This window comes from Melozone crissalis, unplaced genomic scaffold (assembly GCF_028551555.1).
Source record: "Melozone crissalis strain CALT ecotype California unplaced genomic scaffold, PUWL_Pcris_2 ptg000002l_1, whole genome shotgun sequence".
NCBI lineage: Eukaryota > Metazoa > Chordata > Aves > Passeriformes > Passerellidae > Melozone > Melozone crissalis.
Window position 1 is genome coordinate 2162525 of NW_026535780.1, and position 16676 is coordinate 2179200.

At 42.2% G+C, this 16676-nt stretch overlaps 1 protein-coding gene across 4 annotated transcripts in view; it reads left to right on the forward strand.

Annotated features, from left to right (window-relative positions):
- The window catches only part of TSNARE1 (t-SNARE domain containing 1), a 470571-nt gene that overhangs the window by 271522 nt on the left and 182373 nt on the right, over positions 1 to 16676 (forward strand). For all 4 annotated transcript variants that reach the window (XM_054295392.1, XM_054295260.1, XM_054295195.1 and 1 more), the window contains exon 11: positions 12282 to 12354. In XM_054295392.1, coding sequence (XP_054151367.1) covers positions 12282 to 12354 — 73 coding nt within the window. The remainder of the gene's footprint in view (positions 1 to 12281; positions 12355 to 16676) is intronic.

Here is a 16676-nt window from a genome sequence, read left to right on the forward strand (position 1 = left end):
CTCTGTAAACTCTTCAGAAGGGACAGCAAGGCAGGAGAGGCAGTGGAGTAGCCCTTGTGTCAATAGGGCTGAGTGTTTATGGGCCAGGATAATGGGAAAGGCAGCAAAGCAGACAGAAATCCTGGTGGGAATCTGTTGCAGACCACCCAGCCAGGATGAAGAGATGGATAAATTGTTCTAGAAGTACCTGGGAGAAGCCTCATGATCACTGGCCTTTGTCCCCATGGAGGAATTCAATTTAACCAGGTGTCTGCTGGAAATACAACACAGCCAAGAGGAAACAGTCCTGGAAGTTCCTGGAGTGTGTAGAAGATAAATTCCTGACAGCTGGTGAGAGAGCCAACTAAAGAAGCTGTGCCACTGGACCTGTTGGGTACTTTTAACCAGAAATTGGAAATTTTCAACTGGATACTGAGCACAGACAATTGGAAAATAAAGTGAGCTGTCACACAGCCTTTAGTGTCTGCCCCAGACTTTGGCACCTTTTGTATGATAAGGAGGTGTGTGAGAAATGAGAGCATTTTGGCCTGCTTTTTCTATTAGAAATTTGGAGGTGATCCAGAAGGAAATAAATGAGGAAGAAGTATTAAGTATAATTTATGAAGAGAGATTACAGGATTTTACCAATTGCAGGCTCAGAAAGTGCAGCAGTGATTAGTTGAGCCATGATGACTGTGTAGAAATACTTGATGTGTAATAGCATTGAAAAAAGGGTAGAATAATTTAAAATATTAAGGTTGAAGGTAGTAACAAATTACCAAGCAGTAACTAAGGACAGAGAGAAATAAATTAAACATTAAGAAAAAATTCTTGAATAATGAGATGAATCATTTTGGATATAATGGATATTTTTAAAATAGGCAGTCTCTCCTGTATACAGTGGAGAATAAAACTATGTGAGGGTGTTTGGGAGAGTCAACTTGCAGGAGGCAATACCCATCAACCTTTATTTTCTGAGCCTTTTAGCTGCAGTCATAATTAATTTGTCCTCAGATACTTTAACACAGCATTGTACCTTTAAAGTAACCTGCATTATTGACTGAAAATATGTAAGAAAATTGTCAACAGTAGAGTCTGCAATCCACAGAGACAAAATCTGGAAGAGCCTACAAAGATCACAGCATTTGGCTTTGAAATGCACAGGGAAATGGAGGGCATAGAGGGTTGTTTTTTGTTTTTTTTTTAATTGTATGGAAAAAGTATCTCCTTTTTGCCCAAATTTACCATTGAGAAGGTGAACCTTAGGCAGACCTTGGATGTCGAGTTACTGATGGAGCTGGTGCTCTGTGGAGCACTGGATGGCCTGAACAGCCATTCCCTCTTTTTTTGGCTGTGCCTCTTCAGTCTCCTGAAGGAAGAGGACAAGATCTCTCCTCTGGAGAGACCCCACCTGGACCTCTGGGACCCCCAACACAAGAGAGATGTTGACCACTTCAAACAAGTCCAGAGGAAGCCACTAAGCTGTTCCAAGGGCTGGATCCAAGGGCTCTGTTCTGGGGCCAGGCTGGGAGAGCTGGGGGTGTCCAGCTTGGGGAAGAGAAGGCTCCAGAGAGAGCTCAGAGCCCCTTCCAGAGCCTGAAGGGCCTCCAAGAGAGGTCAAGAGGGACTTGGGAAAAGGGATGGAGTGACAGGAGAAGGGGGAATGGCCTTGAGCTGAAGGAAGGTGGGTTTAGTTTACAGATTAGGAGAAAATTCCTTCCTACAGGAGGGGTGAGGCACTGCAAGAGGTTGTCCAGAGAAGCTGTGAATGCTCAGTCTGTGGCGGTGCTCAGGGTCAGGCTGGACTGGGTTCTGATTAACCTGGTCCAGGTGCCCTGCCCATAGCAGGAAGGTGGAACCAGATGGTCAGTAAGGTCTCTTCCAGCCCAAACCCTTCTATGATTTTATGATTCCAACCTTCAGTGACCTCTGTAAGAGATTGTGACTCCCTTCCTCTCTTGCACCAAACCCATGAACTCTATTTGTAATAAAACCTGATTGACTCTGCACAGGGTACAGCAGCTTCAGCCTTTTCTAAACAGAGGATTGGCAGCATAGCAGTGAGTTGTAAAAAGCTGCTGTATATTTCCTTATTCCTTTGTCTCTTTCCTTTCAGTTAGATTTTCTTTTTTAAATTGTCAAGAATAAATAGTGCACCTAAATGAATCACTCTGTTGATAGCTGCAGATCAGACTCTGCAATCAGTGTTTTATTTAAGTAAAATAATTGAGCAGCAATTGATAATACATGACAGCTTAAGATTGCTCTAATTGCTTGGCTTCCCAGAACACTCCTAAAAAGAAAATTAATTCCTCCATTGTATTTTTTTTTTTTTTCTGGCTGCATGACCCTCATGGAAATAAATCCAGAGTGGAGAATTAATAGTGCTGCAAACAAAGTGTAGAAAGTGTTGAAGTTTTTGTCATAATCTTTGCACGGTTTCTATTTTTGAAGATAACATACCACCTGCAATAAACTGCCTTTCCTGGGGCTGGTATCAGTCAGGGTGATAGATTACAACTACTTCCCTCACTGCTGCTATTAGTTTATACATTGCAGCCTGGGGCAGGAAGCAGGAGATGCTAAAGGAAAAGTCAGCATGGAACAAACTGAGTTTGGAATTTGCTGACGGATTTCCATCTCTTCAGTGACTTGGTACTCAGGAGACCTTCTTCTTCTGAGCAGCTGCAAAAAAAGTGGAGCTGTAAATATTAAATGCATTTTATTTTCTTATTTTAAAAAGACTAAGTGTCCCCAACAAGCATTTTTATTGCATATAAAAAAATAATAACTTTTTTTTTCACAGGTTGCTGTAAGAACTCGTATATCTCACTTTCTGCAGTTGAGACCAATGGCTCCTTGGAGCTCTTGGAGAGCAAAATAAATGTGCAATACAGACAAATAGTTCCTGTTGGACAGGTACCCACCACATGAAACACTCTGTGACAATTGCACCAAATCACTGTGGTTACTGCCCAGCTCTTGCAGAAAGAAAAGGGATCTGTTGCCCATAAAAGACTTTTCTTGGACAAGGCTGTGGATTATTGGCGGACAATTCTGCTCTCATTTGCATGGCTTTTATGTTTACCTTTTGTATTATATTTAATTTTTGCTTTCTGTGTGTCGGGCCAGGAAATTTCACAAACCCTAAGCTACAATCTAAATTTGAAATACAAATGGATTTCCTCTATTGGGAGAACCTTCATTTTCACTGAGTATTTTTATTCCTGGTCTACAAAGGCCACAATGTCAGGCATTTCATTATCTCTGTTCATTTTGGGTCCTTCATGTGATTACTTTTGTGCCATTTGATTAGCCTATATACATATGTGAATTAACCCAGAAGGAACTCCTTAATTCAACTCCAGGGAGCTGGGAAAGGTGAGAAGGCAAAAAATCCCACAAAAACCTTTCTATCATATCAGAAAACAGAAGCAATATTTCTGATCTGTGAGTCTCTTTCATATCCAGCCCAAGGGTTTGTTGAAAAGCAAAGATATTAATCTTTCTTTAGTGGTAAAGTAGATAGAAACTTGGCTGTAGGAGAGCAAAAGTTTGGACTCATAGTGAGGGTGCAGAAACTTTCTTCTGCAACCATGAGAAAATAAATCATAGAATCATAGGCTGGTTTGGGTTGGGACCTCAAAGATCTCCCAGTTCCAACCCCACTGCCATGGATCAGGTTGCTCAGGGTTATTGCTTCCAAATATGAATTGTAACATCCCAGAGTCTTCTTCCAGCTGTGCTGACAAGGTACAGGAACATCAGACATACAGTAAAGAGAAATAAAATTGAGGCACATTCCCATTTGGAGAGCAGAGCTGATGTTCACTCTGGAGAGTAATGAAGTCACTTCCCTCTTCATTTCCTTATTTTGTGCATTTCCCTTCCTCTTTCACTCTTTGTTGATTTTTTGAGTGTCTGGTGGAAGAGGAGAGTGGTGGGGATGAAGGAAGGGCAGGGCTCTGCAAAATATGTAAATTTACATGTTCTTCTCCATCATGGGTGAAATTTGAAACATTCTCCATTTGCTCTGCACCTCGAATTTGTAGCATAATTCTTTTGTTGTCCACACTCATGAAGCCCCACCTGGAGCACTGATTCCAACTCTGGAGAGCTCAAGGCCAGGTTGGATGGGGCTTGGAGCAGCCTGGTCCAGTGGAAGATGTCCCTGCACATGGCAGGGGTTGGAACTGGGTGATCTTTAAGGTCCCCTTCAAACCCAAACTAATCTGTGACTTTATGATCCTGATTTCATGATCACACAACTGCTGCATATCAGTTTTCTGATGTGCCCCATCACTCCTGCTCTCCCTGATATCAAAACTTTCACAGTATTAACTTGAAGACAAAATGGAATCAACACAGCTTTATTTTTTTTTCTTTTTGGTTAAAACTAAGCAAGGCAAACAAATTTTTCTTTTCTTTTATTTTTTATTAACTTGCCTGTTATCAGATCATATCAGTGTTCATGCTTATTTTACATCAGAATGTTTAGCCAGGAAAAAGAAGCCTGAGATTTAGGGTCTGTTTTCTGCTACTGTAGACAGAAATAGGCTATGTTTATATCTCTGCAATCTGCTAAGCCTCAAATGTTCATTTAACACCTGGTGTATGTTCAGGGCAAGTTAATCTTAAAATTATTAGTGTCTGTCTCTATACAGTGGCTGTTTATACAGGTGGGAGTGTTTGTGGTACATAAGAATACCTGTGTTTATGTGCCTGTATAAATACCCACATGAACATACATAAGGGAATTCACAGGCCTTTACAAACTGATGAATTTAAATGAAATTTAGGGTGTTAATTATTTGAAGATCAAAATCAAAGTCGGTAAAAATAATGCTTTATGTGATCTTTGATGCTTTATTATAATTTCTAAATATGCCGTGAAGATATCTACATAAAACCAGAACTATTGATGACCTCCTCCATTGACACATCTCCTATTTCCAGATCCAAAGGGTTTTTAAAAGGTCAAATTACTCTTCCTATGTTTGTATTATTATATTTCCCTTAGACAGCCCTGACAAGGGGGAATGACTTTAAACCAGTAGCAGGCACATTTAGATGAGATATTAGGAAGAAATTCTTCCCTGTGAGGGTGGGGAGGCCCTGGCACACCCAGAGAAGCTGTGGCTGCCCCATCCCTGGAATTGTCCAAGGCCAGGTTGGATGGGGCTTGGAGCAACCTGGGAAAGGGGAAGATGTTCCTGCCCATGACAGGAGGTTGGAATGAGATGATCTTCAAAGTCCCGTCAACCCAAACCATTCTGTGATTTCATTATTCTGATTCCATGATGATAGAACTGTCAGGATTTGTGACCCTGTGGGGGATCCACTTGAAGAACTGCAGCCCCTGGGAAGGACCAGGTTGGAGGGGTTTGTGGGGGGACTCTGCCTTGGGAGGGACCCCACAGAGCTGGGGAAGAATGTGAGGAGTAAGAAATATGTGACAAACTGACCACAGCCCCCACTCCCTATTGCCCTGTGCCACAGCAGTGGAGGAGGGAGAGAACATGGAAGTGAAGTCCGGGAAGAAGGGAAGGCTGGTGTCTTGGTTCAGGGCAAATTTTGGAGAGAATCCCCCAAAGGGACTCCTCTTGGAAAGCAGATTCAATTGGCCTCTCCCCCCAGCCAGTCTGGGAGAAAAATACCTCCTTGGAGAAAAGTGGAAAAAACCTGTTTATTAAACAATAAAACCTAAACAATATTAAACAATAAAACCCCTTGCTGCTCCAAAAGAGATGACAAACTCAGAAAGTGCCCTCTCCAGCACTGGAAATGTCGCAGGCCAGGCCTGGCCTGGTGGGCCTCAGGTGTGAGGTGCCGGTGCTCTTCTGGTGTTCAGGCCAGAGCAGGTTTAAACAGCGCCAAAGAAAAGAGAAAAAAAAACCACAGTGCAGGGAACTTCTTTGCCTCAGCTAGCTAAAACTAACTAAAACAAAGGAGAGCTCTGTCCTGCTGTCTGTTCATCCGCAGACAACACAGTCAGGAGCAGGAATGTGGAGGAGTGAGTGCCATGTCTGCAAACAAACTGCTGCTTCTTCTCTCCTCCTTCACTCTCTGGAACAACCCTTAAAGGTGCAAAACATATTATTCAGCATAAACAGAACAGACAATTGGGGATAAAAGCATCATATAGTCAACCTAGGACAGCTGGGTAGAAGTGTTTTAAGATTGCATATTATTTTTCATTACCTTACTCTGATTTTGTTTGGTAACGAATGAAACTGATTTACCCAAATCAAGTCTATTTTGCCTGTGGCAGTAACTGATGACTGATCTTTCCCTGTCCTGATCTCACCCCAAGAGCCTTTTGTTGAATTTCCTCTCCCCTGTCCAGCTGAGAAGGAGAGTGACAGAGCAGCTTTGGTGGGCATGTGACATCCAGCCAGGGGCAGAATGAATAAAACAGCAGCTGGCAGCTGGCAGGATCTCTGTTCTCATCCCTGTTGAGGTGCCCTCTGTGGTGGCCTCAGCTCTCTGATGAGTTTGAGGCATCTCATCTCCCACAGGCTCTCCATGTGGATTTGGTGGTCAGGAACCCCCTTCCTGTTGTGTTTCCTGGGCTGGTGTCCCCAGGTAGGTGCTGGACTGGCATCCCCAAGCTCAGCATGACTACTTTAATTATGCAGCATGGTTTTACACTCCCTGAGATGACACAGACCTCTAAGACAGCAAAAGAAAGAGGAAACGTACACAGGCAAGAGAGGGACAGAGAAACTCCACACTCTGGCTGTTGTTGAGTCCCAGAGGAGATCTAACTCAGTCTGTAATTGCTGTTCTGGATGGCTTCTGCCCTCAAAACAATTTTCTGCTGGTCTGTTGTTGCTTAGGCTGAATCAGGTTGATTTATTGAATGTCATTTTTTTCTCCCCAGCCATAGACAAGAGAAAAATATTTGTTGAAAGGCTGTTGCAGCAAGATTTAGTTTCTGCCTATCCTGCATCAGAAGCTTGCTCATGTTTTATATTATTTTTTTTCCTTTTCCTTTCCTTCCCCTGCCTCTCAGAAAGGAATGAGGACAGACAAACACCATGCTCTGATTTGTTTTTCCATGTCCATACATGCTGGACCACAGGGTAGGAGATGCCCCATGGCTGTTGCAGAAGGGACAACACACAAGGAACATCTCAGCATCTCTTTGCTAAAACATGACAGAAACTACAAAGGGTTGTTGGTTGATCTTTTTTTTCTTGTTTCTTTATTTTTTTCCCCCAAAGATAACAATCACAAGGGGGTTGTTTTTCTTTATTGTGTTTTGGAGTGCTTCCATGTGCAGAAATGCACACATGGGCCTTCTAGGACATCTTTCAGGATCTCCTTGGGGTTTATTTTACAGCTCTCCTGGCTGCTTGCTGCAGAATAAATGACGGGTCAGAATGTGACCTCGCTTGTAAAAATTCAGCAGCTCCTGAATATTGAGGCAGCAATTAATTTAAATGCTAATTTATAGTCCTTTAAAAAATGGATGGCTGGTTTGTGAGTAAACACATGTGCTAAATAGGATAGACCACTGATACTTTTGATCCCATTTTTATACAAACCTAAGGCAAACATTCCTAGAAATGAGTGCTCCTTCCCTTGAGGACCTGAGCTGACACTGATAGGGCAGGCTGGGATCTGTCTCCATGTGAGAGAGGAATTATTGACTACACAGATTTGTTCTGTGTCCTTCTGAGGAGAACGTGTTCTCCTCTCTGGTTTATTTAACACCATTCCCATATCTGGAATACAACAATGTCCTCAGGATATCATTAAGGGCAGGGTGTCTTGGTTTGGAAAGACAGGAGTCTGCTAAGGAAGGCAGGAGCCTCCCCTGAGATGGAGAATGTAAACCCTCCCCACCCCTCTGAATTGCTATAAATTTTAAATTAAGGGGCTCTCGGGCAAAAATATGGGAGCAGGAAATAACAGTTCTTTAATAGAGAAAAGGAAAAAAAAAAGGGATAAAATAAACTAGAACAACACTGACAGAGTCAGAACCCAACCTGACACCCTGTGGGTCAGGGTGTTGGTACCAGTCCAATTGGAAATGTGGCTGCAGTCCTCCTGCAGTGTCAGGGGTGGTTCTGTTGGAGTAGGGGGTCCTGTAGAGGAGGATGTATTCTTCTTCCAAAGATCCAGTGGAAGAAGCAGCTGATGTTCCTGTGGGGAATCCAGTGGAGAAAGCCGTGCTGGTGCCTCAAAACCTCTGGATTATATCTGGGTAGCAATGCTTGGCTCCTCCCTCTGGGCGGAGCATCTCACAATGGGATGTTCTAGTTCTTATCAGACATGCAGTGACATTCAATATTCTGTTATCAGCAGATGTCCCCTCCCGAGGGAGGTGTGAATGTGGTCACTCAAAGAGAGAGATAAGGCAAACTGCCCACTTGACAAATATAATCTGCCATACAGATGGTAATGGAAAACATCTTGCATTGCAACCTTCAGCACAGGGTAATGTTGGAAGTCTTCAGTGTGAATAAATCTTCACCCCACAAAGCATGAAAGTGGAAGAGAGGAGAGGTTTGCTTATTTTCTGTCATGGAAATACTTCAGCAATGCTCATTCTGTGGGGAAATGGGCTGTTGGGATTTATTGTTCCCACATTGGTGACAATGTCTGAATTTTATAACCTGACTTGCTCGCAAATTAATTTAAAAAATATTATAATCTTTATCTTGTTAAATCAAAAAAATGGGAAATTGAAATTTCTGGTTTATCTGCAAAATCATATTTCCAACCATTTTTGTGTCAGGTTTGGTAATTTAATTTTTTTCCCAAAATCTCAGTACTATGCAGTGACATTATTCACTTACTGAGTCAGGTTAAGTGACTCAAATAGTCCTGCCATTTTAACTTAGTACTTTCTGTTAAGAACTTCCCAAACTAATTTTCCCTAGTGAGAGTTAATCCTCTGGAACTTAAGGGCCTCATTCTTTTGCATCTCTGCTTTTCTCCTCTATCACTTCTCTGCTTTTCTGGCCATCTTTAGCTGCTGCCATTTCATTTTATTGTTGACTAGTTTAATTCTTTTTGTTCCAGAATGAGTGATATTAAATCCTGGCTACTAATCTGAACAATGGATTTCTCTTTTTTGGGGAGGAAAAAAAAAAAAAAAAAAAAAAGAAAAGAAAAGAGGATTTATCTGGAACAGTTTAAATCTGTCTCCCTCTTGCTGCAGAATACAGTGAATGAATTGTTGCCAGCCAGGAAAGAGTGGTGTTAATTAAAACCCAGGGAGCCCCAGCCTAGTTACCTGGCAGGGAGACAGAATTTTGGGAATGGTGGTGGCTGCTGCACTCCTGGGTTCTATGGAGCCAGAGATTTATGAGGAGCTCTATTTCATTGTGAATTCTGCAAAGTGTGTGCAAACATGGGGAACCAAAGGCAATCTGATTTTCCTAACAAACTCTGATGCCTGGCAAGTTCAGAGGGATAGAGCAGACCTGGCAAGAAGGAGCAGGAGAGTAGCTCCAAGGTATATTCCATTATGGAAGGTCTTTATTTCCTGGGTATTTTTCTTTCTTCTATTTCTTCCTTTGTTTTCCTTACATATATCAAGGACTTTGAGACTTCACATTGCCAGGTTAAATTATTCAGCAGATTTCTTGCTTCAGGTCAGGTTGGTTTTGTGCTCTGTGCTTTATAACTCACCCCTGTTTGGTTTTCCTCAAGTGCAGTTTTTCCTTCCTCACAACTCAGCGCTGGCTCTCACTGATGCATATTTGCTAAACAGTAATTTTAAGTGTTATTGCAACATTATGGAAAGGATCTGTACTCTGCAGCTGCAGATGGTTTGGTTTCAAGTACCTGAATACAAATGGCAAAGCTGAACCAGCACCATTTGCACACAATGTTGAATTTTCTTCCTCATTCTTTTCTACTTCATCCAAATCTGGGGATCAGGACACACACACAGCCCAAATCCTCATGGCTAAATTAGCTGGGAAGGACCCTCTAAGAATTCAATGTATCATCTGTTTTATTCCAGTGGAAATGCTTGGGATGGGTGGGGGCATATGTAATTCAATATATTGCAATGAACCCTGTCTAGGCAAATGTACTTACAAAAACAAATTTGTGAGTTTTAAGCCACCTTCACTTAAAGTGCTGAAAAAGAAGCCCAACAAAATAAAGCAGATTGAAGTGTAGCAAGGATTGTGTTTATATTACAAGGAACAGACACAAAATATTATGTCAGTGACAATTTAGCCAAGAGAGAAAAATTAGCATTCTGGGCGTTTTTAGTATTATTATTTTTTTTGTTTTTATTTTCCTTAATCATCTTTTGCAAAGCAGTTAAACAATAGCAGAGCAAGACATTCAAGTTAATTCTCAGTTCTTCATATTTTGCTAAACTTTAACTTTCTCCCTTAAAATATTTTTACAAAAAGCTCAGAAAACTTCCCTACACAAAAAAAAAAAATCACCACTAATTTTTCCTCATTTCCCAGTAATGATTTACTAACACACTGTGCAAGTACAATCTCAAATTACTTAAACTTCATTTTTTTGCAAAATATTCTGCAGTATTTACAAGTTAGGAATAATACCATCCATAATTAAAGCTTCATTATGCTTGACAAATGAAGGAAAGAAGTACATTTTGTGGTGCATTACCCAGTCTTTTTTGGGGGAGTGGTTTTTTGCTTTATTATGATTTCTCACAGCTTCTTCAATCTTTTGCTTTTCCTCCATCTTCAGTTATTCAACAATTTGGTCTATTCTAGCACTCACAGTGGGACTCCCAGACCTCATTTTAAATTGATGCAGTTCTATTGCATTATGTGTTGAAGTGTTTTGCCAGTTATATTCTCATAGCAAACTTCAGTAGGAGGACATGGATTCATTTTGCACCATTTTCTGAATTTGTTTGTGGGGAAATGGAGTTCTTTAAAAAGCATGGTGGAGGCAGTTGGATCTTTTGGGATGAGCATGGAGTCCCAGAATGGGCCAGGCTGGAAGGGATCACAGTGGGGCCATCTGGTCCCTACCTCTCTGCTCCAGCCATCCCAGAGCACAGGCTGCGAAAAAATCCCAGAGCAAAAGCTGTGAGAAATCATAATAAAGCAAAATAGATTGTGTCCAGGCACTTCTGAAACTTCTCATTATCCTGCTCTGATTTTGCTGGTAATAAATTTAATTAATATCTGTCTGTTTTGCCTATGATGATATTTGGAGGATGAGGTCTTCTGGCCCTTAATTTATGAGACCTTCATTATATTTTTAGCCCCCTGTTTGCTCACAGAGGGGAGTGGTAGAGCAGATTTGGTTGGTGTCTATCATCCAGTCATGCTCAAACAACTCTCAGGGTTCCATGGGCTCACAGTTTGCCAGACAGTCTGTGGAATCTCCATTCTTGGGGACACACAAGCCATGCCCTGAGCACCCTACTTTAGTTGTCTGCTCTGAAAATGGCTTTTGGGCTAAATAATTTCCAAAGGTTCCTGCCCATTTCAATGTTTCTATGATTCTCTGACTAGTAAGGGTGAAAAAAAAAAAATAAACATCCTTTTTTTAGAGTCTTTTTTTCTGCTCTGGTAGTGCTGCCTTACTGGTAGTGCATTTAAATGCGTCTATATTATTATGTCTATTATTGCTAAACTAATTCTTTTTACAAGACTCAGTGTCATATGATGTCAACATATGCTCACATATGCTCTTTTATATGGTAAGTGTTCAGAAATGAAGGAAACAAACCCATGGGTAATTTGCTGTGTTTTCACAGAGAAAATTTCAGAGCTGAATGCAGTTACTTTTTTTTTTTTTTTAACTACTTGAAAACATATAAATGAATCAGTTCATCAAGCAGCATTTTCCTTATTGCCCTATCAATAAGGTAATTTCAAATTCAGGGAGTTTTTGATTGTATCCATCAGTTTATGAATAGCATCAGATGGATGCTGTGCTGAGAGATGGCCTCTTTTTGTGTAGGAGAAAACAGTCTGGGAGGAATGGCCTGCAACACCAATAACTTTTGTAGAAAGGGTTTGCCACTGTTGTTTTTATTGTTGTTTTTCCTTAGTCCTCCACAACTCTGAAAAGCAAGCATAAAATGTGATCATTCCACTTGCTCCTCTCACAAAGCTGGAGTCAGCTGCCTGACTTAGATCCAGCAAACCATGTCTGGACCTAATTCCATGAGGGAATTTTTTACTATGGGAGCATTATAACTTCCCCTTTTACTTCTACACCACTGAAGAATTCGGGGTTTGTGTTTTTCTTTGCCAAGCTGGACTGTGGAACGTGCCTTTTGTACCTGGATATTCCCCATTCCTGGGTAATGGTAATTAGGATTTCTGTCTTTCCAGAGTGACATGTTGGATGTGAACCAGATCATCAAAGACCTGGCCTCCATGGTGCACGAGCAAGGAGACACAATAGGTAGGTGTCACATGAAAATTATGGGCTTTATTACCCTCTTCCACCATTCCAACATGATCTTGTCCCTCACACGAGCAGCCCTTTGTTCATTTTCCCTGTGTTTTGAGCATTTTGTACATCCAGAGATGTCTGGATCTGACAAGCTGCCCTGTGCAATAAGGTTCTTATGTTATGGACAGTTTGCTGGTATATTTAGCATAAAATAGAATTCACAGGGAGATGAATCCATTCCCTTTTGACTGCAAAAAAGGAAGCTGGAGGATATATAACATTAACTGGAAAGGGATCCAATTCTTCCTTTCTACCTGGAATTGTAATTAAAAAAACCAATAGCAGTGGCAATTATTATGATGATTATTGATGAAATTAGGGAAAATTAAGGAGCTTTTTATTTCCAAATAGAATTTTCATTCCACATAGCAGGGTGTGTCTAATTAAATTTACAGAAGCCTGACATCAAGATGTGCTTGTATAAAGTCTGAAGTTTCTGCCCATTAGTTGATCTCCTCTTGTTCTGCAGCTACCAATGACTAGGAAAAAACAGGGTGGAGAAAACTGGGAAAAGAAATGAGAGTCACTCCTAGTCCTATCTTTAGGAGCAGCCCATCACTGGGAGCCACCAGTTCTTGTTAACAAAGAGAAAATACACTAGATCAGCTCTCTCTGACTTTAGTCACTGCTCTTTTCTGCTGATGTGAAGAAAAATCAGACTTTTTTTTCTCTATCTCTTGTTTTTTATATGCCCAATAATAATATGTGGTACTTCTGAAACAATTGTCCACTTCCAAAATTGGGAGCTAATTATCCTAAAGGCTGGTTGAGAGACCTAAACTCCAGAGCAGCAGGATTTATGGGGATATTTCTCACCTAAAGGCTCAGCTGGAATTCTCAGTGGTGCTCCTGGGAGCAGAAGCAAGTCCTGAGACAGCCATATGCAGATTTTAAGAGCAGAAACTCTTCTCTGCTGCTTGTTAACCACTCTGGATTTCTTTACTGGTTCATATCTCTGCAAATTTCCATTAGCATAAGATACTTCCTTTTACACTGAAATGAGTGATCTACACCCCTCTGAGAAACACCACTCAGGTTCACAGGGGCAGCAAAAAGAAAAAAATCAAAATTATATTTAAAATCAGAGTTTTTGTATATTTTCATTTTTTCTTTTTCTTCTTTTTTTCTTTTTTTTTTTTTTTTTTTTCTCTTGATGCTGTTTTGAAAGCTTATTTTTTTGCATGGATAACTTTGGAGCCTGATTCATCTCTAAAAGCACATCAGATGCTAATGCCTTGAGGGACATGACAACATACATCAGCTAGCTTCAAGATCCTCACAACTCCTTTTCTTCAGGCAATATTTATTACTTTAAGACTTTACCCATGCATAGAAGCCATCCCAGTATTAACTTCCCTGTGAGAAGCTGTTAGACTAAGTAGGACATTTTGTCTTTGAGCCAGCATAAGGTTTTTGTGGGTTTTTTTGTTGTTCCTCTCTTACACTTCAGCAGATTTTTAACAGTTTTTTTAAGGACTATCTTTTAATCCTGACAGGCAATCAAGGTATCTTCAAGCAATTGCTGCAGGGTCCCACCGTTTATCTTGTGACATTCATATTGCACAAAAGTAAGGGAGATAAAGAATCAGGAGGCAAGAGATGCTGAAACCCCCACAGTGAAAATTCCATGATGACAAGAGACAACTCTCTTGGCACTTGTTTTATTTTTTTTTAGTCCATTCCTCTGACATGCATGGAATGAAAGCTCTGTGTGTGCTTGTCTAAGAAACTCAGGGAAAACACAAAACCAGCAAATATGAGATGAGCCCTTCAGCAAAATGCTCACAGAGAAAATCCCTCTTTGGTTCACCTGAGCTGGGGAGAATTGTGGGAAGAGTTTGTGTGGTCTGTGCATGGCACAGGCAGAGTAACTCTTGCTTCTTACAAAAGTCTAAAAATCTGAAAGGAGTTTTCCATGCATGTGGGCCAGCTCCTTAATGAACACTCTGATAACACTGTGTCGTGGTTTGACCGGAAATGGGACATCTGGGATATTTTGTTTTGCTGTGATTACCAATGGGTAATTGGAATTTAAGATGGGCACTTAGTTTGACCAGTGGGACATTTGGATCCGCCTCTTGAGACTACGAACTCAAGGGGTTAAAAGCAGGGCTCTTGGCCTTCGGAGTCCTCTTGGGATTTCCGGCGTGAAGAAGTCTCTCCCCCGGCCCAGTTGCTGGCTGGGCTGGGGGAGGGGAAAGCCACGTGGCCCATCTACGGTAGGCCCGGGTTCGGAGGAAGGGTGGCAGACCCTTGAGCGACCAGTTTATTCCCCCCCCAGAGAATGCAGCCCGTGCTCGAACTGTATATCTTGAAACTTGATATCATGTGCCGGCAGGCAGCACGGCTGGGAGGAGAAAGGGGGGGGGGGCAGCGGGCAGTCCGGCCGCCTGGGAGAGCTTTTAACCCTTTGGGGAATGAAGGCTTCGCAGAACATTGCCTTTCCTGGGAAAGGGACAGGAGTGGAAGATGAAGGAAGAAAATTAGGCCAGTAAGGAGGGTCTGGCAAAGGGAGAAGAGAGATGTTGAAGGAATGGAGGAAGATGGAGTGGCAGTTTTTGCTGGACTCTTTTTTGTTGTATTTCCATGGACTGTTTCCTGGTGAGGCAGAGGCTGTATTGCAGGGGGAAGCGGAGGCTCGGCGTCAAGAGAGTTTGGTTTTGAGACCCCTCGGCCCCAGGGGGTATAGAAGACATGGGGGGGACAGAGGTCCCAGGATTGTGACTGTACTCTGCTTGGAACGAGACGAGGCATTCTTAAAAGGCCCTGAAGGCAGGCCCCTGCCCCATCCCATGCCAGGTGGTGAGAGCACCTCGGCATGGAAAGGAGATGTCACGAGGTAGCAAGATACCGGGCGGATTGCTGATTGTGACAAGAAGTCCGTGGCACAAGGAAGGACTCCGTCTATCCCTTATGAGCTGAAGATTTGATTTTTTTTTTCCAAAGGGTGGTGCCAGACCGAGTGTGGATAATTTTTTGGGAAATGTAAATGTGTTTGGGAATTTGGTGGGAGGAGGATAAGGAAGTGTTTCTGTGTAGTTTTCATTCTCCTTGTTTTTTTTTTCCCTGTGTGTGTGTAGGTTAGTAATTGTGTGTGTAGTTTAGTTAATAAACTTCTCTTTATGTTTAAGTTGGAGCCTGCTTTGCTTATTTCCTGGCCACATCTCACAGCAGATATCAGGTAAAAGGTATATTTATGGGGGCCCTGGCTTTGCCAGGCCTAAACCATAACACACTGAGAGAGCAATTTCTGTCATGCAGGGAAGAAATAGAATGCAGATTTAGAAGAGGAGATCTCTGTTATTTGCTTCTTCTGCAAACAAACTCTGTGCCCAAGTTCCTGGTTATGGCATCTCTTTGATACAAATATTTAATTATAAATCACCATATCAGTGAGCCCAAGCCTTTGAAACCAAACCAAGCCAATGGCCTGGGTTAGGTGGGAATCAGCAGAATCTTCCCAACAGAATCCTACAGGAGCTCTTGGCAAAAACATCCCAGTGCAGCTTCATCACATGGGCTGCTGGTGAGGGGAGAAAAGACAAGTAGTATGACACTAATAGGAGAAAACCATAACTGTAGACTTGGTGTTGGTGTCATGGTTGGGGTTCAATGGGACCCTGTGTGGGGATTTTGAGCTGCTTGGAGAGATGGGATCCAGCACATAAGGAGAATTTTAATAATGGTGGGAGAGGGAGGGTGTGACCAGCAGTCCTGTGGGAGCAGAGGACAGGATTGCTGGAAAAAGGGCATGGGGTGGTGTGGTAGGAAGTGTTCCCAAAGCCACCAAAATGAGGTGTGGGCAGGGAAGTGCCTACCAGGCACCACCATCATAGACAAATATCCCAAATCCTCTGCAGGAGCTGAGCACTCTGAGGTGCTAAATGCACAAAGTATCAGGAATAAACCTGAGGTGTGAAGTTGCAGGGCTACAGTTTTGTTGGGATGATGGAGATGTGGTGGGTTGGCCCCTTGATGAAGTGTTGCCTTGGAGGGATGAAGGCTCTTTTAGGAAGGGCGGGGTAGGAAAATGAGGAAGAAGAGTTGCCCTTTGTAGAGAGAGCAGCTGGAGTGCATGGGATGCTGCCTGGGGATGGATGAGAAGCTGATGGAAATTTTATGGGTCAGGATTAAAAGGAGGACAGGCAGAGTGGATGAGCCCCTCTGCAGACAGACAGGAACAGCCTCACCTTTTCAGATTCCTTCCTTATGGTGGATTTCAGCCACCCCAGTATCAACTGGAAGGACAACACAGCAGGGCATAAATATTC